General features: G+C 67.7%; 3 protein-coding genes across 6 annotated transcripts in view; 2 read left to right on the top strand and 1 right to left on the bottom strand.

The window, feature by feature from the left end:
• The window catches only part of Chid1 (chitinase domain containing 1), a 62,594-nt gene extending 60,986 nt beyond the window's left edge, over positions 1-1,608 (top strand). For both annotated transcript variants that reach the window (XM_042670400.1, XM_042670399.1), the window contains 3 exons: positions 916-996; positions 1,192-1,234; positions 1,429-1,608. In XM_042670400.1, coding sequence (XP_042526334.1) covers positions 916-996; positions 1,192-1,234; positions 1,429-1,527 — 223 coding nt within the window. In that variant the 3' untranslated portion in view covers positions 1,528-1,608. The remainder of the gene's footprint in view (positions 1-915; positions 997-1,191; positions 1,235-1,428) is intronic.
• An 848-nt stretch (positions 1,609-2,456) lies between these two features.
• On the bottom strand, positions 2,457-20,029 carry Tspan4 (tetraspanin 4). Of its 3 annotated transcripts, XM_042670402.1 has the most exons (9): positions 17,854-17,954; positions 14,154-14,240; positions 12,104-12,183; positions 5,508-5,699; positions 4,527-4,601; positions 3,822-3,923; positions 3,575-3,706; positions 3,413-3,496; positions 2,457-2,859 (listed from the first exon to the last, which is right to left on the bottom strand). In XM_042670402.1, the coding sequence occupies exons 3-9, from the start codon at positions 12,164-12,166 to the stop codon at positions 2,791-2,793; spliced, it is 717 nt and encodes a 238-aa protein (XP_042526336.1). In that variant the 5' UTR covers positions 12,167-12,183; positions 14,154-14,240; positions 17,854-17,954; the 3' UTR covers positions 2,457-2,790. The 3 variants fall into 3 exon arrangements, with proteins under 3 accessions (XP_042526336.1, XP_042526338.1, XP_042526337.1); XM_042670404.1 differs by lacking the exons at positions 14,154-14,240; positions 17,854-17,954 and adding an exon at positions 19,967-20,029; XM_042670403.1 differs by lacking the exon at positions 14,154-14,240 and having other exon boundaries at positions 17,854-17,956.
• Positions 20,030-20,424: 395 nt separating this feature from the next.
• On the top strand, positions 20,425-22,442 carry Polr2l (RNA polymerase II, I and III subunit L). The gene is made up of 2 exons (XM_042670398.1): positions 20,425-20,557; positions 22,176-22,442. The coding sequence occupies exons 1-2, from the start codon at positions 20,463-20,465 to the stop codon at positions 22,282-22,284; spliced, it is 204 nt and encodes a 67-aa protein (XP_042526332.1). The 5' UTR covers positions 20,425-20,462; the 3' UTR covers positions 22,285-22,442.
• The last annotated feature ends 1,467 nt before the right edge of the window (positions 22,443-23,909 follow it).

Raw genomic sequence — 23,909 nt, 5'->3', positions numbered from 1 at the left:
CCCCCAGCCCAGCTCTGGCCTGGCCTGCCAGTGTGTCGGGCTGTGGCTCCACAGGAGACCCTTTGGATGCAGCACGGCCAGGAAGGGTCAGGATTGTTCTTCAGCCAGTGTTTCGAGGACTGTAGCTTAGGTCCAGGGCTTCTGTGGGCCCTGTGGTGGGCCAGGGGGGTGGGGGGGGCTGGAGGTCTTACTGTGGATTTGCTCTGGGAGCGGGAGTCTGGCAGATTTGTTATCTGTCCCTGCCTCTAGCCTCGGTGGGTCCCCCGGTTCTAGGCCACGCTCTCCACTTACGCACGCGTCCTGCTTTTCTTCTTGCGGAGCTTCCCAAAGCCACGAGGTTTCCAAACAGGTCTTTGTGGAATGACGTTCCATGTCCTCGTGGAAATACACAGGATGCCCTCCTGGCCACTGATGCTCTAGGTCTGTGGCAGGTCTAGGTGAGGTCTTGCGATTCTTCTCTTTAATTGTCAAGGTGATGTACAGAGGGGTCGCATTAGTAAGGTAGTGAGTACATTCTTGCCGACCTTGTTACCCCCTTGCGATTCTTCGAAGGACGACGTAATTATTGGATCATAGCGTTCCCCATTTCGTGCTGGGCACTGATGGTGAGTTTATCACGCCTGTCATCCTAGCTACTCAGGAGGCTGACATCTGAGCGTTGTGGGTCAAAGCCGGCCCGAACAGTAAAGTCCATATGACTTTATCTCCAATTAGCCACAAAAAGCCAGAAGTGGAGCTGTGGCTCAAGTGGTAGAGCTCTAGCCTTGAGTGAAAAACAAATAGCTCCCTGGCCCCCCTTGGCTGGTCCTGTGGGTCCCCTGACCTGTGAGCCCCACTCCGCCCCACATGCAGGGGTGGCTGCAGCCCCGGCCCAGGGGCCCAGCCCACCCCACACCCACCCCCCGGCCTCCCCAGGTACATCCAGATGCTGAAGGACCACAAGCCCCGCATGGTGTGGCACAGCCAGGCGGCAGAGCACTTCTTCGAGTACAAGAAGTGAGTGATGGTGCACATAGCTCTCCAAGCCGTGGCAGCAGGTCCCCAGGGGAATGCGGGTGTGGGGGACGGCAGGGCCTGGGTCCAGGGCCCCCATCGGCCCTCTGCATGGACCCTAGCCCCAGGCTGGGGTGGGAGCCCACCCCGTGTCCCGCCGAGCCTGGCCCCGTGCTAAGACCTCCCCCTTACCCGCAGGAGCCGCGGCGGGAGGCACCTGGTGTTCTACCCGACTCTGAAGGTGCGTGCATCGCTGGGTGCTGGCCGGGGCGCTGGGGTGCGGGCAGTGGTGTGGGTCAGACCCAGTGTCAGCATGCTGCACCACAGCAGCTCCTCCTCACAGCCTGTGCCTTCTGCCGTGCTAGTCAGCCTGCAGCCCAACTCGGGTGTGCTGCCTGGGGAGACCTCTGGGCCCACCCCTCTGTCTGTGCCCAGTCTCTGCAGGTGCGGCTGGAGCTGGCCTGGGAGCTGGGCGTTGGGGTCTCCATCTGGGAGCTGGGCCAAGGTCTGGACTATTTCTACGACCTGCTTTAGGCTGGGCAGGTCTCACATGGACATGGATGGACTTTTCTAAGCCACGGAATGACTGGTGAAATACAGAGCTCTGCCATTTGCTGTGATGCGTCTGCTGTGGCCCGGGGGGAGGGGGCATGCACCGGAGTCCTGAGATGGAAATCGGGGCCCCGTCTTGACTGCCTGCTGTGGGCAGGACCCATGGCCCCTACTCTACCGGGCGCCACTCGGAGCTCAGGCCTCCCAGCTGCTCCCGGAGGCCTGGGCTGGTTTGCAACACCTGAGCCAATTAAGAGACCTGTGTACACCTGGGAACTGGACGCTCTTCTGTCTTCACAGCAAGGTCTCCGCGGGTGGGGTCGTGTCCCCATGGGGCCTGGCCTGGGCTCTTTTGGGACCTGGGGTTCACAGCCAGCCCCGAGGCTGTGGGGCAGGGCCTGGAAGGACTGGGGGCCGTGAAGGTGCAGCCCCCAGGGTGGACACCAGGGCTCCAGCGGCCGCCACAGGCAGTGACCAGCAGAGCTGAGTCTGGGAGAAAGAGACCTGATGGGGCTGGGGCGTCCCTGCCCGAGCTCCGGTCCTGGGACCTAGCTGGCCTGGACTGCTGGGGGGTGCTCACCCGACCTGAGCCCCACCCCTGGTCCTGCTCACCCCTGGTGACAAGGGCACCGTCCAGGTCACATACGTGTTAACCGTTTCTCCGTGTCCTGTGAGGACCGTCCCACAGGCTGACCTGTGAGGGGCGAGGGTGGCCAGGCAGTCAGGAGTGGAGCACTGCCCAGCCTGCCCGGCCTCAGGACCAGTTAGGAGAGGGGGGCAGAGGGAGGCGGGCCAGGGCCGCCCCTGACGTCTGCTGCGTCCTCGGGCTGTTGACAGTGTCGTCCCCCCCCCCCCCCGCCCCGCTGGAGAAGGCAGCTCTCCAGGCGACACACCTGCAGCAAGACACGAGAGCTGCTTGCGCACTTTATTAAAATGCACCTGGAATGTGGACGGTGGGGCCACTGGAGCACCATGGCCAGTGAGGGCCTCCAGGAGGCCGGGCCCCTTGCGGCGCCCCGGGCGCTGGGGACTGCTCGCTGCCTGTGCCCCACCCCGCAGGAACCCGGCTCTGGATGACAGGTGCCGTGGGCAGCAGCCGGCCACTTTCTCCCCTGTGGTCACTGAGGCCAAACCACTGGATCCGGGACGGGACTCTGGGGTCTCCAAGCCCAGGCACGGCGGGCCGGAGGCAGTCACTTCCTTGGTGGCAGTGTCCTTCGGCAGAGAGGGGCGGGTGGCTGTGGACTACGCACAGTAGGTGTCCGCCTTCACCACCTGACAGTACATGGTCATGGCGAAGGTCAGGCCCAAAATCTGCAGAGACACAGGGGCTCAGCAGGAAGCCTCAGCCCAGCCTGGGGCCCCTCCCTGCCACCACGAACCAGGCCCATTACAGCAGGGCCCCCATGAGCCCCCGAGAGCCCCGCTGGCCGCGGCACCACACAGCAGCCTCAAGACCTGCTCTGTGCCTCTGGGCCCCTGATCTGAGGTCCTGGGGAGCCCGGTGCCTGCGGTGCCCGCAGATCCCAGTGCGCAGCACCTGTGGTGTGCCGCGGTCACCCCGGGCACCAGCTTCCCACTGGGACACTCGGAACGGCTAGAGGGCTGTGGGGCTGGTGGGGAGAGCAGGGACCAGGGAGCCCGGGGCCGGGCTGCCGCCCGCGCTCTGCCCAGGCGGTGCTGTAATGGCCCCACGGGACCCGGGACAGTGCACCTGCAGCATCTGGCCTGAGATGCCACGGGTGACCTCTGACCTCACCCAGTAGACTGGCCCGTGTCCAGGACTCGCTCTCACCATGTCCCCTCCTCAGCCCGCCCTTTTCCGTGGCTCCCTAGACCCGGAAGCCTCAGGCCCCACGCTGCACACCTGTACCAGGGCGGTGCACAGTCCAAAGATGCCCACGGCCAGCAGGTTCTCCTGGAGCCAGGCCTTCACGGTCTCGTAGCATGGCTGCAGGAGAGCAGGAAAGCGGGTCAGCCGGCGCCTCCTGCCCGCCCCCCCCCCCAACCAGGCCGGGCGCCCGCTCACCGCCTTCCACCAGGTGCCCGGTGCATGCAGCCCACAGCGGTCGCTGAACTCCAGGCAGCAGGAGTCGGGCACCCTCGTGGCGTTGTACACTTCAAACCAGTCCGTGTAGTTGGAGACACCACAGCAGCGGAACTGGGGCAGGCAAAAAGGACCTAGGCCGAGGCTAGAAAGGCTGGGCCTGCCGCGGCCCCCCAGGTCCTGCCCCAGCCCCCCAGGCAGGCACTCCCCCCCCCCCCCAGGGCCTCACGTCCGTCTGGATGATGCTCCAAGCGTTGGTGAGGCCCACGTTGCCCTGGGTGCCATACAGGTGGAGACCCTTCTTCAGGTCCTGCTGGGCATACCTGTCGATCTGAGGTTGCAGCAGGGTCAACTGGGCCCCGGTTGGTGCCATGCAGGGACCCATCCAAACCCATGCCAACCTTCCACGCCAGGTGGAGGATCCTGACTGGGGCCACAGGTACAAGGCACCAAGGCTCAAGTACTGACCACAGCAGCAAGTCTGTGCCGTGCTCATGTGAACACCACCCCAGACCTTGGTCTCCAGGGCCGTGCTCCGGTAAAGGAGGCCGGGTCCTGGAGAGGAGGCTGGCTTCAGGGCGGGGCCCTGGAGAGGGGACCCGCTTCAGGGAGGTCTGTGGCCTCCAGCAGTGCTCCAGAGAGCGTGGAGGGGCTCAGAGGGGCTCGGCAGCAGGACACTGGCTCAGTGAGGCATCTGCTAGAAATGGGGGGAGGGGTGGGGGACTGCAGGCAGAGGTGCCCAGTCGGGCGCAGTGTGGTGTTCCAAGATGCTGGAGACACCACGTACTTATTATTACCAACACCCACTTAATACCCTGCCAGAAGGAAGGCTTTGGGGTGAGCCTAAGTGGGCAGAGGAAGGAGCCACCACCCAGGCCTGGCCTCCGGTGGCTGCGGGTGCAGAGGGGGAGACCCGTGCGCCTGACAGCCCTACCTTGTCAGTGTAGGCAAAGAAGAGCACAGCAATGGTGGTCTCCAGAAGAAGCACCAGCAGCAACAGCACGAAGAACTACAGGGAGGACAGGCGGTGGGAGGACCGGCAGCGGGGACCTCAGGGACGCCCCCCAGGCCCGGCCCAGCCCCCGAGGCCTGCCCCGATGGGGCCGCCTCTGCCCTCCCCTGCTCCACCTTCCCCTCTACTCAGAACGTTTGAAGCGGATCCCACACGGCCCGCCAGCGGCCAGCGGGGGTCCGAACGCTTCCCTGAGGGGTGCAGAAGGGGCCTGTGCCAGGGCTGGGAGACCTGAGCGGTCGCCATGGCGGGTTCCTCAGACCAGGGCGTCACTTGACTGGCCAGAGCCCCACCAGGAGCACCACAGCAACAAGGGTCCTCCAGGAGCCCTTGCCCGGCCTCGCGGTCTGTGCTGGACGCCCGGGGGGGACACGGCCTCGCGGTCTGCGCTGGACGCCCCGGGGGGGACGCGGCCTCGCTGTCTGTGCTGGACGCCCGGGGGGGGGGAATGCCTGGGGGGGGCGCACTGCAGGCCCGGCCTCGCGGTCTGTGATGGACACCCAGGGGGGACGCCCGGGGGGGGACGCGGCCTCGCTGTCTGCGCTGGACACCCGGGGGGGATGCGGCCTCGCTGTCTGTGATGGACACCCAGGGGGGACGCCTGGGGGGGGGATGCGGCCTCGGGGTCTGTGCTGGACGCCCGGGGGGGGGGGATGCCTGGAGGGGGGGCGTATTGCAGGCCCGGCCTCGCGGTCTGCGCTGGACACCCGGGGGGGGGGATGCGGCCTCGCGGTCTGTGCTGGACGCCCGGGGGGGGATGCCTGGAGGAGGGCACACTGCAGGCCCGGCCTCGCGGTCTGCGCTGGACGCCTGGGGGGGAATGCCCGGGGGGGGGGCACACTGCAGGTCCGGCCTTGCGGTCTGCGCTGGACGCCCGGGGGGGGGGGGGGACGCGGCACTCACAGTGAGCAGCAGGCACTTGTTCTCCTTGAGGGCCCCCACGCAGCCCACGAAGCCGATGGCCATGACGAAGGTGCCGGTGATGATGAGCAGGTTGGCGGCCGACAGGGATGGGAAGGAAGAGGACAGCGTGGCGAAGTTCCCCTGGGTGGCGGCCAGCCAGATGCCAACGCCCAGGACGCCGCAGCCTCCGAGCTGGAAACAGCGCCCACAGGAGGAGGGGAGCGGACGAGCCTCAGCCAGCCGCGCCTTGGGCCACGCTGCCCACCCTGGGGGCCGCCGAGGGTCCCGCTGACCCCCTCAGCCGCCCAGGGCCTCCCCACTCCCCCCCCCCCTCCTCTGCCTGTCGTGACGGGCTCTGGGCAGGAAGCAGCCACCCGGCCGCACGCCAGGGGTAGGGACGGGTCTTGTCCAGCCTGCAGCCCCCTGAGCCACCCTGGGCCTGGGCCAACCATGGAGGCTGGGGGCTGGGTCCACCTGCTCTAGACTCCGATGCCAGGGAGTGAAGCCAGCAGCACCCCACAGCTCAAGACAGCCCCCGTGGGCCTGGCCGGTGCTCCCTGAGCAGGGGGAGCCTCGACCGCCACCAGCTGCCACTGAGCACCTGCTCCACCGCACAGCTCCTCATCACAAAGACCACTGGGGGGGGGACACTGGGCTCAGGCTGGGCCTGCCTGATAGAACAGCCAGTCTCAGGACACCAGGCTGCTCAGCCGGTCCGTGGACCACCGACCTTGGGTCTTGGTCACTGAGGGTGAAAAGGGAGAAGTCGTGTTCCGTGCCCGGAGAGCTGCTGGACTCGGGGAAGGACAGGCGGCCAGACACAGGGAAAGGCTGGAAGGTGCTGATGACCCGGAAGAGGCATTGGTCCCCTACTTTGGGCCAGGTTTGGGGTCCTGGCATGGGACTGACCTATCCCTGACCTCAGGGTTCCTGGTGGGGCCGCCACGGAGGGACAGGAGACGCCGGGGCTGGGTCACAGCCACAGGGCCAGGGAGGAGGGAGCCAGCCCCCCCCCCCCCCCCGCCTGAGAGCTGGGGCATTCCCCGGGGACGCCCGCCTGGCCCCTGCAGTCACAGCGACAAGGACAGGTCCGCGCCCAGGAGAGGCTCCAGAGAAACGTCACCAGAGGCCATGCGTGTGCCAGCTGCCTGTGCGGCAGGAGAGCCGGCCACCAGCACAGCTGGGCAAAACAGCTGGCTCCACGGGACTCGGGACACCTGCGTCCAGAGGGCCAGCAGGAGACAGTCCCTGAGGCAGGCCTCCCCCCCCCCAGACGGCCCGTCCCTCCACCCCACCCAGACATCCCCCCCACCCAGACGGCCCGTCCCCCCCAGCCACCCAGATGGCCTGTCCCTCCACCACCCAGACATCCTGTCCCCTCCCACCCAGACGGCCCATCCCCCCCAGGCGGCCCATCCCCCCTCCCCCCCAGGCGGCCTGTCCCCCCCTAGCCAGATGTCCTCCCCCCCCCAGACGGCCCATCCCCCCTCCCACCCAGGCGGCCTGTCCCCCCCTAGCCAGATGTCCTCCCCCACCCAGACGGCCCATCCCCCCTCCCACCCAGACGGCCCGTCCCCCCCCAGATGGCCCATCCCCCCTCCCACCCAGACGGCCCGTCCCCCCCCAGACGGCCCATCCCCCCTCAGACAGCCCGTCCCCCCCCAGACGGCCCATCCCCCCTCCCACCCAGACGGCCTGTCCCCCTGGCAGCACCGTCGCCGGCAGGGGCACACGGGAGCCAGCACACCCTACAGTGCACACTCTCCCAGGAAATGCCACACTCGTGGTGTGCGGATGAAATGCACACCTGTGGTACGTAAACTCGCCATACCTGTAGTTTTGAAACCATTACGCTTGCAGCTTTTAAGACATTTTGGCAGGAAAATTACAGCCTCAGACTCGAGAACACGGCCCATCGGACTCAGACTCAAAAGGCAGAACTCAAGGGCTGAGTCCCTGGAGGGCCAAGGCTGGGCTGCAACCAGGACCTCACACCACCGCAGTGCTCCCCAGCCCTGAGCCTCCATAACCGCAGTGCTCCCCAGCCCTGAGCCTCCATGCCCACCACTGCCCTCCCCTCCCCGGGGCCACACGGCAATCAGCAGCCTGGAGGGGGCGAGGGGGCCTGGGCAGTGACCGGCTAGACAGGTGGGGGGGGCGTCCACTCTCTGGCCTTCACCCTACACCTGTGGCTGATCTCCAGCCTGCACTCAGCCTCAGCCCCACTCCGGACAGCGCCCTCTCCCCTTCCCCCGTGTGACATTACCCCTTTGCCCTTTTAGTTGGCCTCAGGCTCGGTGGTAGATGCCATGATGCCATGTGGTGCCTGGCACTCATCAGCGGACAGGTATCCACACCACCAGGGGGGTGCCGGCCACCCTCTGCCCCTACCCTTCAAGCCACAAAGCTCAGGGCGGCAGCCAGGGAGGGCTGCGCTCCTGGGGGAGGGAGGGCTGTGTCCCTCCTCTCCCACCAGCCTCTGAGCCTGCGTGCTGGCTGCTCAGCAGAGTGAGTTTGCCCACTTATAAACGGAACACAGGGCTGGGAGCGTGGATTCATGGTCAAGTGCTTGCCTAGCACACATGAAGCCCTGAGTTCAGTTCCTCAGTACCACATACACAGAAAAAGCCAGAAGTGGAGCTGTGGCTCAAGTGGAAGAGCGCTAGCCTTGAACAAAAGAAGCTCAGGGACAGTGCCCAGGCTGAGTTCAAGCCCCAGGACTGGAGGAAAAAAAGGTGTGTGTGTCCACTCAGGAGAGCCAGAGCCCAAGCTGGTCAGAACTGCTCCCCAACACCCACTGCACCCCAGCCCTCTGGAAAAGCAACAGCTCCCCGTGGCAGCTCCTCACCCCAGTGCTCCCTCGATCCTCCTCCAGCACAGCTCCACCCCAGTGCTCCTCCATCCTCCCTCACCCCAGTGCTCCTCCATCCTCCCTCACCCCAGTGCTCCCTCCATCCTCCCTCACCACCAGCTCCTCACCCCAGTGCTCCCTCCATCCTCCCTCACCCCAGTGCTCCTCCATCCTCCCTCACCCCAGTGCTCCTCCATCCTCCCTCACCCCAGTGCTCCCTCCATCCTCCCTCACCACCAGCTCCTCACCCCAGTGCTCCCTCCATCCTCCCTCACCTCAGCGCTCCCTCCATCCTCCTTCACCCCAGTGCTCCCTTCCATCCTCCCTCCGGCACAGCTCCTCACACCAGTGCTCCCCTCCATCCTATCTCCAGCACCAGCCTGCTGCAGGGATCCAAGCAATGTGTCCTGGCTGCCCAGGAACTGGACACAGTTTTCTGCCCTCCCAGGCAGCCTCTTCCCAGAGACTCAGGGTGCCCTGCCCAGAGACCAGCTACATAGCCATCGTCCACCACCCGCCCACCGAAGATAAAAAAAAACTAAGGGACCCGCAAAGCCTCTGCCCAGGGCCTTGCCACCAGTTTGGAATAAAGTCCCAGGACCTTCCTCTAGGACGAACAAGAGCAGGTGCTGAGGCTGCCAGGTAATCAGCCAGGGACGGCAGGGCCAGGCCGCCCCCTCCCTCCTGGACAGGGGCCCAGAAGAGCTCAGGCCTTGGTTGCCAGACTTGGGCTCTGCCCTTCCTCCAACCCGGGGCATCCGCCACCTGAGCATCCTGTGAGGGTCAGCACAGGCCATCCGGTAGGAGCTGAGCCCCCATATCCCCGTCCACCCCTCGGGACCCTGGCCCTCACAGCACCCTGCCCAGCGGCCATGTAGTGCAGATGGGGAAACTGAGGCAAAAAGGCAGCACTTGCCCCGGACGCCCTGGCAGGCAGGATCCACACGGGCAGCGCCCACCCCACTGAAGGTTTTCCCCGAGGCTGGGGCTGGACACGGAGGGGGACCGGCCAGGGCATCCGTATCTGGGCGGAGCTGGCTCCGGGGCTGAGGCCTGGCTGGCAGGCGGACAGCCCTCCTGTGCCAGCACCTGGCCAGAGCAGCGGTAGAAATGTCCTCACCTTGCTGAACTCAACCCGTTCAGACCTGGCCAGAGCCCCGACGGCGGCGGTGGTGGCCGCGGCGGTGGCGGGCAGGGAGGGAGAGCCAGGCTTCCCCACCCCACCCACCCTAGGACCTCCCCCTCCACGGCAGAGGCCCTGTGGTGACGCCGCCACTGAGGCTGACGGACAGGGTGGCGGGGCTGCTGTGCCTGGCCTGGCCTGCCCCACCCGGAGTTCACCTCGCCTGTGGGCCACCCTGCACACCGCGGAGGAGGCCAGCGACTGTCCAGCAGGGCCGAGTGCCACGCGCTGGCCGGCCGGGGCCTCGGCCCTCCCACAGGCCTCCCGTCCTGCTGCGTGGGCCTCTGGCTCTATTGATAAAGGCAGAGCACACACACCTTGTCTGCTGGCCTCTTCGCATGAGTAAGAAATGGACTGGGGACGTGAGTCCCTCCCACAGAAAGCAAGCACCTGCTCAGCCAAGGAGTCTGAGCTGAAGGAGGGCCCGGGCCCGCGGCCTCGCCCCCAGCCTGGCACCAGCGGGAAGGGGGGCTCCGAGTCAGGGCTGGCAGCATGCCCTCTGGACAGGACGGATTCTGTCAGAGCCACCTGGGCCTCTCCCTGCAAAGCCCTGCCGGGGTCCTGCCTGCCCTGTGGGGCTGGACAGCCCTGGCCGCGAGGCTCTGGGCACCAAGTCGGGAGAGGGGCAATGGCTGGTGTTGAGGGCAGCAGCAGCAGAGGCCCCAGGACCCAGGCCGGGGACACAACTGAGTAGTAAAAGGAACTGGAGGCCTCCGGCCCAGGAGGGGGATGTGACCCCGGGGTCCGCAGAGCATGTCTGCTCTGCCGCAGGAAGCTGGGCTCTGTGGGGATTCAAGGACAGCACACCTGGATCCTCCCAGGCCCGCTCCCAAGATGTCCAACCCCCCTCCCCAGCCCCTTCCCTTCCCCGGCAGCCAGCGGCCAGGTCAGCCAGCCGAGGAGCCACACCAGCCAGCACCACCGTGCCTCCCACGCCCACCCCATCTACCCGGCCGGCCAAGCTGGCAGGCTGTGGGGTCACATGGTGGCCTGCAGCCCCTCCCCCCAGTCAGCCCCCTGCTGTGACCATGCCCAGCACGTGCTGGCTGGCCGCTCTACACCCTGGTGCCAGACGCTCGCAGCCCACACGCAGCACGGGGGAAAGGGAGGACGGGGTGTGTGCACTGGCCCTCCTGGCTCCACGCGTGAGTGAAGCACCGGCGTGGCCCAGGTGCCGAGCCGCTCTCACCCCGACCACGAAGCAAACGGCACCAGTCCTCCACGAGGCCTTCCTGACCCAGCGAGTTAGGCCTCAGGGGCCCCCAACTCCAGCCTCCTTGCAGGCCTAGCCAGGGCTGCTCCAAGGCCGATAGGATGATTCCTGCCATAACCGGCCCTGTCCCAACTCCCGCCAATGTGATCCACGCTGTGGCCCTTACCATGACCCACCGCCGCCAACATGACCCTCACCGTGTCCCTCTACACCCCAACCTGTGTCCCTCTACACCCTACCCTTCAGTGACCCTCTACACCCTACCCCTCAGTGACCCTCTACACCCTAACCTTCAGTGACCCGCTTACTGGCGCAAATGTGATGCACGGCCATGGGAGTCCTACCTGCGGGAGCCCCATGAGGCGCCAGGCCCCCACTTCTGAGGGGGGATGGCTCTGCAGCTCGGGGAACAAGCAGGGCCCCAGCCACCACACCAGCTCACTGAGGAGAGGTTTCTAGCGTCCAGGACCCTGGGCTGGAGCACTGAGCTAGGCACACACTCCCTACCACGGTGCCGCCTGGGTAGGCAGCTCTCCCCACCACAGCCTCAGGGGAAACTGAGGCCGGGCCAGTGGTGCTCTGGTCTCCGGCCAGGGCGAAAAGGGGGCCAGGACCAGGGAGGCAGGAGGGAGGGAGCGGAGGTCAGCCCACAGGAGGCTGGGACCAGAGCCCAAGCCCCTGGGACACGGTGCCACACAGGCCGTCTGGTGCACACGTGGGGAAACCTTTCCTGGTCCAAGGGAGAGCTGGAGGGGGCGGAGAGGAGAGTGCGCCTGGCCTCCCGGGCCTGGCCTCCCATCCCCGGCCTCCCCCCACCCGGCCTCCTCCCCCCCCCCGTCCCGGCCCCGGCCCCGGCCTGCCCCCCCCCTTCCTCCCCCCCCCCCCCGTCCCGGCCCCGGCCTCCCCCCCCCCCCCCCCCCGTCCCGGCCCCGGCCTCCCTCCCCCCGGCCTCCCCCCCCCCGGCCTCCCGGCCCCGGCCTCCCCCCCCCCCGCGGCCCCGGCCCCGGCCTGCCCCCCCCTTCCTCCCCCCCCCGTCCCGGCCCCGGCCTCCCCCCCCCCCCCGTCCCGGCCCCGGCCTCCCTCCCCCCGGCCTCCCCCCCCCCCGGCCTCCCGGCCCCGGCCTCCCCCCCCCCCGCGGCCCCGGCCTCCCTCCCCCCGTCCCGGCCCCGGCCTCCCCCCCCCCCCCCCGTCCCGGCCCCGGCCTCCCGGCCCCGGCCTCCCCCCCCCGCGGCCCCGGCCTCCCTCCCCCCGTCCCGGCCCCGGCCTCCCCCCCCCAGCCCCCTCCCCTCCCCCCCCGTCCCGGCCCCGGCCTCCCCCCCCCCCCCGTCCCGGCCCCGGTCCGCACTCACCCAGAAGAGCAGGTTGAAGGCGAACATGAGGTACTTGACGCCCCGCAGGCAGCCGCGCGCCATGCCGCAGCGCCGCAGCTCTAGGAGGAAGATGAAGGACAGGTCCAGGTAGAAGACCACGTACCTGCCGCCCTGGGGCGCCGCCTTGGGGCCCGGGGCGCGGCCCTGCGGGGACGGGCTGCGCCGCAGCGCCGACTCCTCGGTGCTGGAGCGGCGCATGGCGCCCGGAGGCCGGGCGCGCCGCGCCGCCGCCGCCCAGGGCCGCTTCATGCCCGCGACGACGCGGCCATGCCGCCCGGCGGCCGGCGACCCCGCCCGGCCCGGCCCCGCCGCCCGCCCCGCGCCGCCCCGCGCGCGCCCGGCCAATCCAGCAACGCGCCGCCCGCGCGGACCCCGCCCCGCCCGCCCGCCCTCCGGGCCGGGGCCGGAGCCCGAGCTGCGGCTGCGCGGGAGGCCCGGCGCCCCAGCCACGCCCCCTCACGCCCCCCGCCGCGCTCCAGCCACGCCCCCGCCGCGCTCCAGCCACGCCCTCTCACGCCCCCGCCGCGCTCCAGCCACGCCCCCGCCGCGCTCCAGCCACGCCCCCGCCGGGCCGCGGGCCGGAGCGGCTGCACCCGCCCTTCCCTTCCCGCTCGGCCCGGGAGACGCAGCTCCTCCGGACAGGGCGGGCAGGGCGTCCGCGCCCTCTCACTCGCGTGCTCAGGTCACGCCACCCCTCTCGTGCCCGGGTTGGAGGCGCCCCGTCCCGGCCCGCCGCGTGTGGGTCGAGGGCTCCGCGGTGCGCGGTCGCCGGCGGGTCCTGGACGCCCTGCCCCGCAGCCCGAGGGACGAGGGGGCAGCCCGGGGTGGAGGGGGCACCCCGGGGAGGAGGGGGCAGCCCGGGGAGGAGGGGGACACCCCGGGGAGGAGGGGGGCAGGGGAGGAGGGGGGCAGGGGAGGAGGGGGGCAGCCCGGGGAGGAGGGGGCAGCCCGGGGAGGAGGGGGCAGGGGAGGAGGGGGCAGCCCGGGGTGGAGGGGGCAGCCCGGGGAGGAGGGGGCAGCCCGGGGAGGAGGGGGCAGGGGAGGAGGGGGCAGCCCGGGGAGGAGGGGGCAGCCCGGGGAGGAGGGGGCAGGGGAGGAGGGGGCAGCCCGGGGAGGAGGGGGACACCCCGGGGAGGAGGGGGGCAGGGGAGGAGGGGGGCAGGGGGAGGAGGGGGGCAGCCCGGGGAGGAGGGGGCAGCCCGGGGAGGAGGGGGCAGGGGAGGAGGGGGCAGCCCGGGGTGGAGGGGGCAGCCCGGGGAGGAGGGGGCAGCCCGGGGAGGAGGGGGACACCCCGGGGAGGAGGGGGGCAGGGGAGGAGGGGGGCAGCCCGGGGAGGAGGGGGCAGCCCGGGGAGGAGGGGGCAGCCCGGGGAGGAGGGGGCAGGGGAGGAGGGGGCAGCCCGGGGACGAGGGGGACACCCCGGGGAGGAGGGGGCAGCCCGGGGAGGAGGGGGCAGCCCGGGGAGGAGGGTGGCAGCCCGGGGAGGAGGGGGCAGCCCGGGGAGGAGGGGGGCAGCCCGGGGAGGAGGGGGCAGGGGAGGAGGGGGCAGCCCGGGGTGGAGGGGGCAGCCCGGGGAGGAGGGGGCACCCCGGGGAGGAGGGGGCAGCCCGGGGAGGAGGGGGCACCCCGGGGAGGAGGGGGCAGCCCGGGGGAGGAGGGGGCAGCCCGGGGAGGAGGGGGGCGAGGGGAGGGAGGAGGGGGCAGCCCGGGGTGGAGGGGGCCACCCCGGGGAGGAGGGGGCAGCCCGGGGAGGAGGGGGCAGGGGAGGAGGGGACACCCCGGGGAGGAGGGACAGGACACACACACACACCTGGGGATGGGGGTGGTAACAGCACACACACACACACGCGCACACACACATGCGCATACACACACACCTGGGGAGGAGGTGGTAACAGCACACACACGCGTGCGTACACACGTACACACACATGCACATACACACACACCTGGGGAGGGGGGTGGTAACAGCACACACACACACATACAGCCAGAGAGGAGGCTGTGACCACTGTGACTGTCGCCGTACCTAAGTGCAGGCAGTGCCAGGCTTTCCGCGGTGTGGGCAGTGGCCTGGACCCTGCGGGCAGCGTTGGAAACTCCCTGAGTGGAACAGCTGGATAGAAGCAGAGGGAACATGAGGGCAGGGTCGGCGAGGCGCCTGCGGCCTGCAGCCTCCCGGGGACAAACCGCGTGTCCCCGGAGCACGCTCAACGGCCCGGGAGCCCGGCCAGGCAGAGCTGCTCTACCCTGGCCTCTGCTGCCCCCCGAGGGCTCTGCACTGAACTGCAGTGTCCACCAGCAAGCCAGCGTCCAAGGTCGGGGACCCCGGCTCTACCCCGTGACCCCACGGCACCTTGTATTGTCACGCTGCCCCCTTCGGGTGCCTTCGTGTCTGGGATCCAGGAAAGGGACAGAGCGATCACACCAGCTGAGACACTGGGAGGAGGCTGCGTCCAGGGACCCAGGAGCAGCAGTAGACTCACAAGACCTGGCCAGCCCCAGCAGTGGCTGGAGGAGCCCTTTCCCTTGGCCAGATGCGGCCACCCCACCTGCCCAGCCCTGGATGGACACCTCCAGCGATCTGAGTGCCAGAGGCACACGCGTGCACACCAGGCGCGCATGGAAGAAAGAGACCCACAGCCCAGGGAAGAAACTATCCCCCAGAACCAAAAACACCCACCGCTCCTCACTCTGCTAGGGCCGGCCACCAGGCTCCCCTCTGGCGTGGCCCGAGAGGTAGCCATAAGGCACACAAATAAGCCTCTGGTCACCTAGCCTTCTTTGAGCGCCTGGAAGACGGGCTGTGTGAGGGGCAAAGAAGAGGAGCTGCCAGGCTGGGGGAGGTGAGGGGCCCCTCCCCCACTCCCAGAGCCAAGGCTGCGGGACCAACCATCCCAGGCCCACCACTCCCAAGGGACAGCCCCCCCCCCCCCCCCCGTCACAGCTGGGGATGAGTGACAGGCAGCTGGGATGAGGCCATGTCCCAGGGGAAGGGGCTGCTTCCTCCACCGCAAGCCCAGCCCTTCGCCCTCAGTGTCGCTCCCCAGTGAGACATACTCTACATGGCTACTGTCCCAACACATGACACATGTCCAGCAGGCAAGTCCCAGGGCCAGTGCTGCCCACCACACCCAGCCAGGCCAGGCCTCAGCCTACTTGGCACGCACAAGAGGGGTCCTGAAGGCTGGCCGGCAGGCTTAGGCTCTGCAGAAGAGATGGGCAGCATGCAGACTGCACCCTCCCGGCCTTGCTCGGGACCAGCTGTGCCAGCCACTTCCTTTTTTTGGTGGGGAGGGAGGGAGGGTCAATCCTGGGGCTTGAACTCAGGGCCTGGGTGCTATCACTGAACTCTTTTGCTCAAGGCTAGTGCTCTATCACTTGAGCCTCAGCACCAATTCCATCTTTTTTAAGTAGTTTATTGGAGATAATGGTCTCAAGGACTTTCCTGCCCAGGTTTTTTTAAAATTTTTTGTCGGTTGTGGGGCTTGAACTCTGGGCCTGGGCGTTGTCACTGAGCTCTTCAGCTCAAGGAGAGCACTCTACTGCTTGAGCCACAGCGCCACTTCTGGTTTTCTAGTGGTTTATTGGAGATAAGAGTCTCATGGACTTTCCTGCCCGGGCTGGCTTTGAACCACGATCCTGAGTCGCTCGGATGACAGGCATGAGCCACCCAAGCACCCAGCCTATCCACTTCAAGGCATTCTAAACCGCACATCCTCAGCTCTGAGCGGATGCCCACGCTCAGAAGGACCTCACCCCCAGAGCCAGCCAGCCAGGAAGGGAAGGTCCCGAGGCCCAGCCTGCCATCAAGGTCCAAGAGTCTGCCCTGGCTCTGTGCTCCGGTGCAAGGGCAGCCCTGGGGCAAGCCACAGGGGACCACACACGCCCACCAGGCCAGACCACAGTCCCAGGAAGAGGGACCCCGGCAGGCTCCAGAGCTGGCCCACGGTGGCTGGGGGGGCAGGAACCCATGGAGCAGCCTCCTCGGAGCCCGGCAGTGTGGCAGCATCCGCAGCCCGGGGCCCAGGCCCTTGGACGACACACACCGGCCCAGCCCAGCGCAGAGATGCCCCTCCGTTCAGCGGAGCAGGCTCCAAGGCAGCCAGGCCCTGGGCGCCCACCCGAGGCCCCAGCAAGGCACCGCAGGCCGACACCCCTCAGAGGAGCAGGGGCGAGGAGCTGCGTGGAGCCTGAGTGGAGCCATGTTCACTCAGCCCAGCCAGAGACGCCCCAGCCTGCCCCACGCACCTCAGAGACGCCCCAGCCTGCCCTATGCACTTCAGGGGCACAGCTGGAGCCTGAGCTCTGTACCGATCCTGGCTTCCTCCCTGGCACAGGTATTTCTCTGCTGGAGGTCACCGGGGGGAAGGGGACACAATGAAGACCCAAGGGACCTGTGAACCCCAGTCGCTCAGGAGGCTGACACAGGAGGACCAGGTCTGGGCAGGGCACTCTGTGATGTCCAGGCTCTGGCCAGACAGCTGGGACGGCACAGCATGCTAGTCCTGAGTCCTCCCAAGTATGATCAAAGGCCAGGGGTCCAGGGCCTCTGCCAATCTGCACACACCTCCTCGCCGCTGAAGCACATTGGGGTGTGTGGAGGCACCGCCTGGGCGAGCTACCCATGTGTGCAGCACCCCTGGGCGAGCACACATCGGTGCCGCTGCCCACCGGAGGGACAGAGGTGGACACACCGGACAGTCAGGCCTACCCCCCCACAGAGCCCGGCAACCGGAGGCTGTGATCTAAGAGAGGAAAGGGCAAGGTCAGCTGACTCCCTGTCCAGTGCTCGGCCGCCCAGCACCCTCCTTCCTCCCTGTGGCGTTGCCAGGGCAACTCCCGGGGGAGGGGCTGGAACTTCAATCCCTGTTCTTCCCTGGTCCCCTGCCTGCCTGGAAGTGACCTTCCTCCAGAGAGCTGGGTGTGTGGGGAACTGTGAGGGGCACTCTCCTCCAACCACAGGGGGCGGGGCTCCCACCACTGCTGGGGGAGAGGGACGGCTGGCCTGGCCAGCCAGGGCAGGGGAGGGGACAGGGCCCCAGGGCCTGGTCAGGGTACAGACAGAAGTGACGCACAGCCAAGCCAGGAAGGAGCCAGCCAGCCAGGGCCGCTCTGCAGAGCGGAGGACACCACCACCACCAAAGGCCCAAGAAAGCCCTGCCAGCACTCACATGCCACCCTAGCTACTCAGGAGGCTGAGATCTGAGGATGGCAGCTCAAAGCCAGCCCAGGCAGGAAAGTCCACAGCCTTCATCTTCAGCTAACTACCAAACAGCTAGCAGTAGAGCTGTGGCTCAAGTGGTAGCGGCTAGCCTTGAGCAGAAAGCTCAGGGACAGTGTCCAGGCCCTGAGTTCAAGCCTCAGAATGGACACCCAAAAGAGACACCCTCTTCCTCCCTTCTCCCTCCCCCGCCCTCCCCTTTCTCTTTCCCACTCTCTCTCCCTCTTCCTCTCCCTCGCTCCCCCCTCCCCTCTTCCTCTCCCTCTCTCCCCCTCCCTCTTTCTCCCTCTCCCGCTCCCCCTTCTCTCTCTCCCCCTCTCACTCTCTCTCCCCCGCCCTCCCTCTCTCTCCCTCTCAGAATCTCAGGAATGTCAACTTGGCAAGGGCCTCTCCTCGCTCCCAGGGGCGGCGGCGGCCCCCACCTTCCACCTGAAGCCTCTGGCCCCATGCCCCCCCCCCCCCCCCCCCGTGTACCCCAGGCCCTGTCCGCTTCCACAGCTCTCACCTCTGGCTGCAGGAGCCTCTGCCACGGGACCTGGGTCTGGCCCAGCCGCTGTGAAGGCCCTCACACTGTCCCTCTGGCCGGGCGGGACTGCGGGGAGGGAGGCAGGGAAGGGAAGTGGACAGGCTCGTGGCACTGCACGTGCCTTGGGGAGATGGCAAAGGCTGTGAGAAACCAAGCCAGGGGGTGGAGGACAAACCCCAGGGGACTCCATGCCTGCCCCTCCCCTGCATCTACCCAATAGAACACTGGGACACCCCCGTCCCAACCAGATGCCCAGAGCTCCAGCCCCAGCCCAGAGCCCAGAGCCCAAGCCCAGATCCCAGAGCCTAAGCCCAGAGCCGGGAGCCCAAAACCCAGAGTCCAAGCCCAGATCCCAGGCCTAAGCCCAGATCCCAGAGCCTGGAGCCCAGAGCCCAGAGTCAGAGCCCAGAGCCCAGAGCCCAGAGCCTGAGCCCAGAGCCCAGAGTCAGAGCCCAGAGCCCAAGCCCAGAGCCCAGAGTCTAGAGCCTGAGCCTGGAGCCCAGAGTCTAGAGCCCAAGCCCAGAGCCTGAGCCCAGAGCCCACAGAGCGCAGAGTCCAAGCCCAGATCCCAGAGCCTGAGCCCAGAGTCTAGAGCCTGAGCCTGGAACCCAGAGTCTAGAGCCTGAGCTCTGAGCCAAGAGCCCAAGCCCAGAGCCTGGAGCCCAGAGCACCCAGAGCACAGAACCCAAAGCCTGAACCCAGAGCCCACAGCCCACAGAGCACAGAGCCCACAGAGCCCAGAGCCCACAGAACCCACAGAGCTCAGAACCCACAGAACCCAGAGAGCCCAGAGCCCACAGCCCAGAACCCACAGCCCAGAGCCCACAGAGCCCAGAGCCCAGAGCCCACAGCCCAGAGCCTATAGAGCCCAGAACCCAGAGCCTAGAACCCAGAGCCCACAAGAGCCCAGAGCCCATAGAGCCCAGAGCCCAGAACCCAGAGCCCAAAACCCACAGAGCCCAGAACCCAGAGCCCACAGAGCCCAGAGCCCAGAGAACCTAGATCCCAGAGAAACCAGAGAACCCAGAGAACCTAGAAGAGCCCAGAACCCAGAGCCAGAGAACCCAGAACCCACAAGAGCCCAGAGCCCAGAACCCAGAGCCCCCTCCCGGGAACCTCCCAGAGACAGGAAGGAGCTAAAGCCTGGTCACCACTCAGACTCAGAATCACACACTGCGTACATGTGCACGAGCGCGTGTGTCCTGGCTACCTGGTCACGGCCAGGTAAGGTGTTGGCCCAGAGGTCCTGCAGACATGGTCTCCAGGCCTTAGCCAAGTGTCCTCCATGCCTCTGCTCAGTATCTGAGCAGTTCAGCCAGAGAGCTCCTCTCCTGACCCCCAGCCCTGCACCGGCCTGCGTGGGCCTCTCTCCCGACCCCAGCCCCGCATGGATCTCCCGGCGCTGACCCTGGCCCCCGACCCCTGGCCCCGCGTGGATCTCCCGGCGCTGACCCCAGCCCCGCGTGGATCTCTCGGCGCTAAACCCCCGGCCTGCGTGGGCCTCTCTCCTGACCCCAACCCCGCGTGAATCTCTCTCCTGACCCCGGCCCCGCGTGAATCTCTCTCCTGACCCCAGCCCCGCGTGGATCTCTCGGCGCTAAACCCCGGCCTGCGTGGGCCTCTCTCCTGACCCCAGCCCCGCGGGGATCTCTCTCCTGACCCCGGCCCCCGCGGGGATCTCTCTCCTGACCCCGGCCCCGCGGGGATCTCTCTCCTGACCCCGGCCCCGCGTGGATCTCTCAGCGCTGACCCCGGCCCCGCGTGGATCTCTCTCCTGACCCCGGCCCCCGCGGGGATCTCTCTCCTGACCCCGGCCCCGCGTGGATCTCTCTCCTGACCCCGGCCCCGCGTGGATCTCTCTCCTGACCCCGGCCCCGCGGGGATCTCTCTCCTGACCCCGGCCCCGCGGGGATCTCTCTCCTGACCCAGGCCCCGCGTGGATCTCTCGGCGCTGACCCCGGCCCCGCGTGGGGGACCCCGAGGACGCGGGGGGCGACGGTCACTGGGCGCCGCGGCTCAGCCCACGGCCCCGCGCGAGCTCGCACTCGTGTCCCCGGGGAGCCGGGGGGCGGGAGCCGGGCCGGCGCCGTACCTGCGCGCGCAGCTGTCGGCCAGCACGAGAAACGCGAACCGCCGCTCCCAGCCACTCTTTCGGGTGCGGCCGGCCGCCGTAGTGCGGGGCCGAACCACCGCGCCGAGAGGGGGGAGAGCCGGGCCGGGCCGGACCGAACCACCGCGCCGGGAGGGGGAGAGCCGGGCCGGACCACCGCGCCGGGAGGGGGGAGAACTAGGCCGAACCACCGCGCCGGGAGGGGGAGAGCCGGGCCGGACCGAACCACCGCGCCAGGAGGGGGGAGAACTAGGCCGAACCACCGCGCCAGGAGTGGGAGAGCCGGGTCGGGCCGGGCCGAACCACCGCGCCGGGCCGGGCCGAGCCACCGCGCCGGGAGGGGGAGAGCCTCCGGGGCAGAAGGGACCGCGGCGGGCCGAGTGGCGGCTGGACGCGGAGACCCCGCCCGGTGGACGCGTCCGGGGCGGAGCCGCCACGAGCGCCGCCCTCCGCGCAGCCCGTCGCCGCCGCCGCCGCCATGATCATCCCCGTGCGCTGCTTCACCTGCGGCAAGATCGTCGGCAACAAGTGGGAGGCCTACCTGGGACTGCTGCAGGCCGAGTACACCGAGGGGTGAGCGGGGCGGGCCGGGGCGTCGGGGGGCTCTGCCCGGCCCGCGCGGGCCTCGCCTGTGAGGATGCTGCGGCCCCGCGGGCCCCCCCCCCCCCCGCGTCCGCCTTCCCCCCTCCTTCCCCCTCCCCTCCGCCTCCCCCCCCCCGCGTCCCCCCTCCTCCTCCCCCCTCCCCTCCGCCTCCCCCCCCCCCGCGTCCGCCTTCCCCCCTCCTTCCCCCTCCCCTCCGCCTCCCCCCCCCGCGTCCGCCTTCCCCCCCTCCTCCCCTTCCGCCCCGCGTCCCCCCTCCTTCCCCCCTCCCCTCCGCCTCCCCCCCCCCGCGTCCCGCCTTCCCCCCTCCGCCTCCCCCCCCCCCCGCGTCCCCCCCCTCTCCTCCCCTCCGCCCCCGCGTCCCCCCCCTCTCCTCCCCCCGCCCCGCGTCCCCCCTCCTTCCCCCCTCCCCTCCGCCTCCCCCCCCCCCCCGCGTCCGCCTTCCCCCCTCCGCCTCCCCCCCCCGCGTCCCCCCCCTCTCCTCCCCTTCCGCCCCGCGTCCCCCCCCTCTCCTCCCCTTCCGCCCCGCGTCCCCCCCTCCCCTCCCCTGTCCCCCCGCGGGAGCCCGGGGGTCGCGGTGCCGGCAGGACCGTGGAGCCGCCGGCGCCTGCTGCAGTTTGAACTGGCGCCTGTGCTTTGCCTTAGCTGCTTGGGCTTTAGGCCTTGTTGTTCTGTGGAGCCGCCGGCGCCTGCTGCAGTTTGAACTGGCGCCTGTGCTTTGCCTTAGCTGCTTGGGCTTTAGGCCTTGTTGTTCTGTGTCTGTCGGGCCGGGGGCCCGAACTCGGGCCCAAACTGTCCCTGAGCCGCAGCGCCGCTCCCACTTCCCAGCCACCAGGAGGCAGAGGTCTGAGGATCCTGTCCCAAAGCCAGCCTAGTAGACAAACCCGTGGGGCCCTCTCATCTCCAGATAGTCAGCCAAAACACTTGAGCCATGTCTCGAGCGGTAGAGCACCATCCCTGAACCACGAAAGGCATGCAAGAGCAGGAGACCCTGCGTCGGTCCCCAGGACCACCTCCGCAGTCTGATCCACCTTCCTGTGGGGGCTGTGTGTCTTCAGGGCCCCTATTTCCCAGGTGCCCCTACCATGGGGAGGTCATCGGTGGAGAGGCTGCTCAGTCCCAGAGTCCATAGGAATACCTTGGCAGGAGCCCTCCACCCCATCCTGCCGCCGCCTTCCCACCTGACACCCTGGAACTGCAAAGTGCCTGAGGCTTCTGATTGGCTTGGGGAATGGAAAGGGTGGTTTCCTGGAGAGCCAAGGGAGAGCACACAGATAGCCCTGGAAGTCCCCACAGAGCGACCCTGGGCATGGGATTGGAGGGTGGGCAGGGAGGGTGTGATCTGGAAACTCAGGTCCTCCAGCCGTGCAGCTGGAAGAGGGGGCTTGCCCTACCGCCTTCTAGGCCTCTAGGGGCACACTTCCCGCATTTCCAAGTCAGTTCACCTGGATCATGCTGCTGTGCCTTAGCCATGACCCAGGGAGACCTTGATGAGAGGGGGAGAGGGGAGAGAGCACCCCCAGATACCAGTGGGGGTGGCTCAGGCTGTGCCCACCACAGCCCCAGCCCACTCACCCGCTTCCCTCACAGGGACGCCCTGGATGCCCTGGGTCTGAAGCGCTACTGCTGCCGCCGCATGCTGCTAGCACACGTGGACCTCATTGAGAAGCTGCTCAACTATGCACCTCTGGAGAAGTGACGGACGCATCTTGGCCTCTGCTGACCACGGTGGTCAGCACCACACTGAGCTCAGGATGAGGCCTGGGCGGGTCCGCGGCAATGCCTGCCTCTGATGCTGTGAGTCCACGGCGCCCATTCTGGACAGAAGCACTCAGTAAAGTCTTTGTAGAACCAGTAGGTCCTGCTTGTTGGTCTGCTTTTCTGGGGCTCCCTGTGGCCTGTCTTGTGGGAGCCCTTATTTCTGCTCCCTTGGTCTCCTCAGAGACGTCAGAGGCAAAGTCTTGACCCAGCCATTCCCATGGGGACAGTGTGCTGTAGAAAGGCCCAGCTGCTGAGGCCCTGGGCCTTCCAGTCCTGTCTTCCCCTCAGAGCCTCCCCTGAGGGGGTTGGCAGGTGATGATGGCCCTTGCTGTCCTGGAAGAGGACACATCCACACAGCGGAGGTGGGAGTCATTCTTCGTTCCTAGCCCCTCTCTGAATCTTTGTTTTTACTTGGTGCTGTTCAAGCTCAGAGCTTTCTGCTTGTTAGGAATATGGTCTACACTTGCGTCATGATTCCAGCCCTTCTAGAATCTGAAGAACCAGGTTGTTTAGAGCCTGAAAAGCACCTGCTGTGGTCACAGCTGCCTGGTCCCACCTGCTGCCACACCCATAGCTCTCCAGACCCCACAGGAGAGCAGAGCAGCCCTGCCCCGTGACCAGGTTCCTGCAGAGGAGGGCTGCACCCCGCCCCGACCAGCCCTGACGCCTACCCTTCCCTCTGGCAGGGCGGGCACCAAGGTGCCCTAGCACATAATCCCAGGCTTGGGTTTATAGGAAGTGGAAGTTAAGCCCAACACCCCTGGCTCATACCATAATCCTAGCTACTCCGGAGGTTGAGATCTAAAATTTGCAGTTCAAAGCCAGCCTGGGGGGCTGGGAATGTGCCTTAGTGGTAGAATGCTAACCTAGCAAGCCTGACCCCCCCATACGCAGAAAAAGCCGGAAGTGCTGCTGGGGCTTAAGTGGTAGACTGCTAACCTAGGCAAAAGAAGCTCAGGGACTGTACCCAGGCTCTGAGTTCAGGCCCCAGGATTGGCAAAAAAAAAAGGCAGCCTGGGCAGAAAAGTCCAATTAACCACCCAGCAAAAAGCTGTGAGTGGAGCTGTAAGCTCAAGTGATAGAGCACTGTTCTTGAGCAAAAAAGCTCAGGTACAGTGCCCAGATCAAGTCCCAGGACCAGCACCAAAAAAAAAAAGGTGGAAGTCATGCCCCTGGTGTGGGTCTGGCTGGCAGGTGTGGGGACGTGACTCTTCTCGGGTACTTCCTCTAGATAGAGGTCTTGACGTTGTACCTTGTGGGACACAGTCCACACGCTGAGGCAGAGGAGATGGGAGCCAAGCCTTGAGGCTTTCCTGTGTGTCTCCAGCCCTGCAGCGCCGCTGCATACGCTGGCTGCCCCTGGACACCTGGCCCGCTCTACCATCTCCTAGACCATTGGTCCTCGGCCTGCCCCGCAGTCTCCGTCTAACATGAGCCTCCCAGGGCTAGAAAGTCTCTGGGAATCATAAGCAAGTGACAGCTCAGGCCGCCCTGGGCAGAAGATGTGCAGGCTGCTCCAGGTCAGCCTCATTTCCTCTGCAGGGGGCCCCACCCTGCAAGAAC

This window comes from Dipodomys spectabilis, unplaced genomic scaffold (assembly GCF_019054845.1).
Source record: "Dipodomys spectabilis isolate Male_0828 unplaced genomic scaffold, ASM1905484v1 ptg000548l, whole genome shotgun sequence".
In the NCBI taxonomy this organism is placed as follows: domain Eukaryota; kingdom Metazoa; phylum Chordata; class Mammalia; order Rodentia; family Heteromyidae; genus Dipodomys; species Dipodomys spectabilis.
The sequence above is the reverse complement of the archived record's forward strand: the minus strand, read 5'-3'. Positions and strand labels throughout refer to the sequence as shown.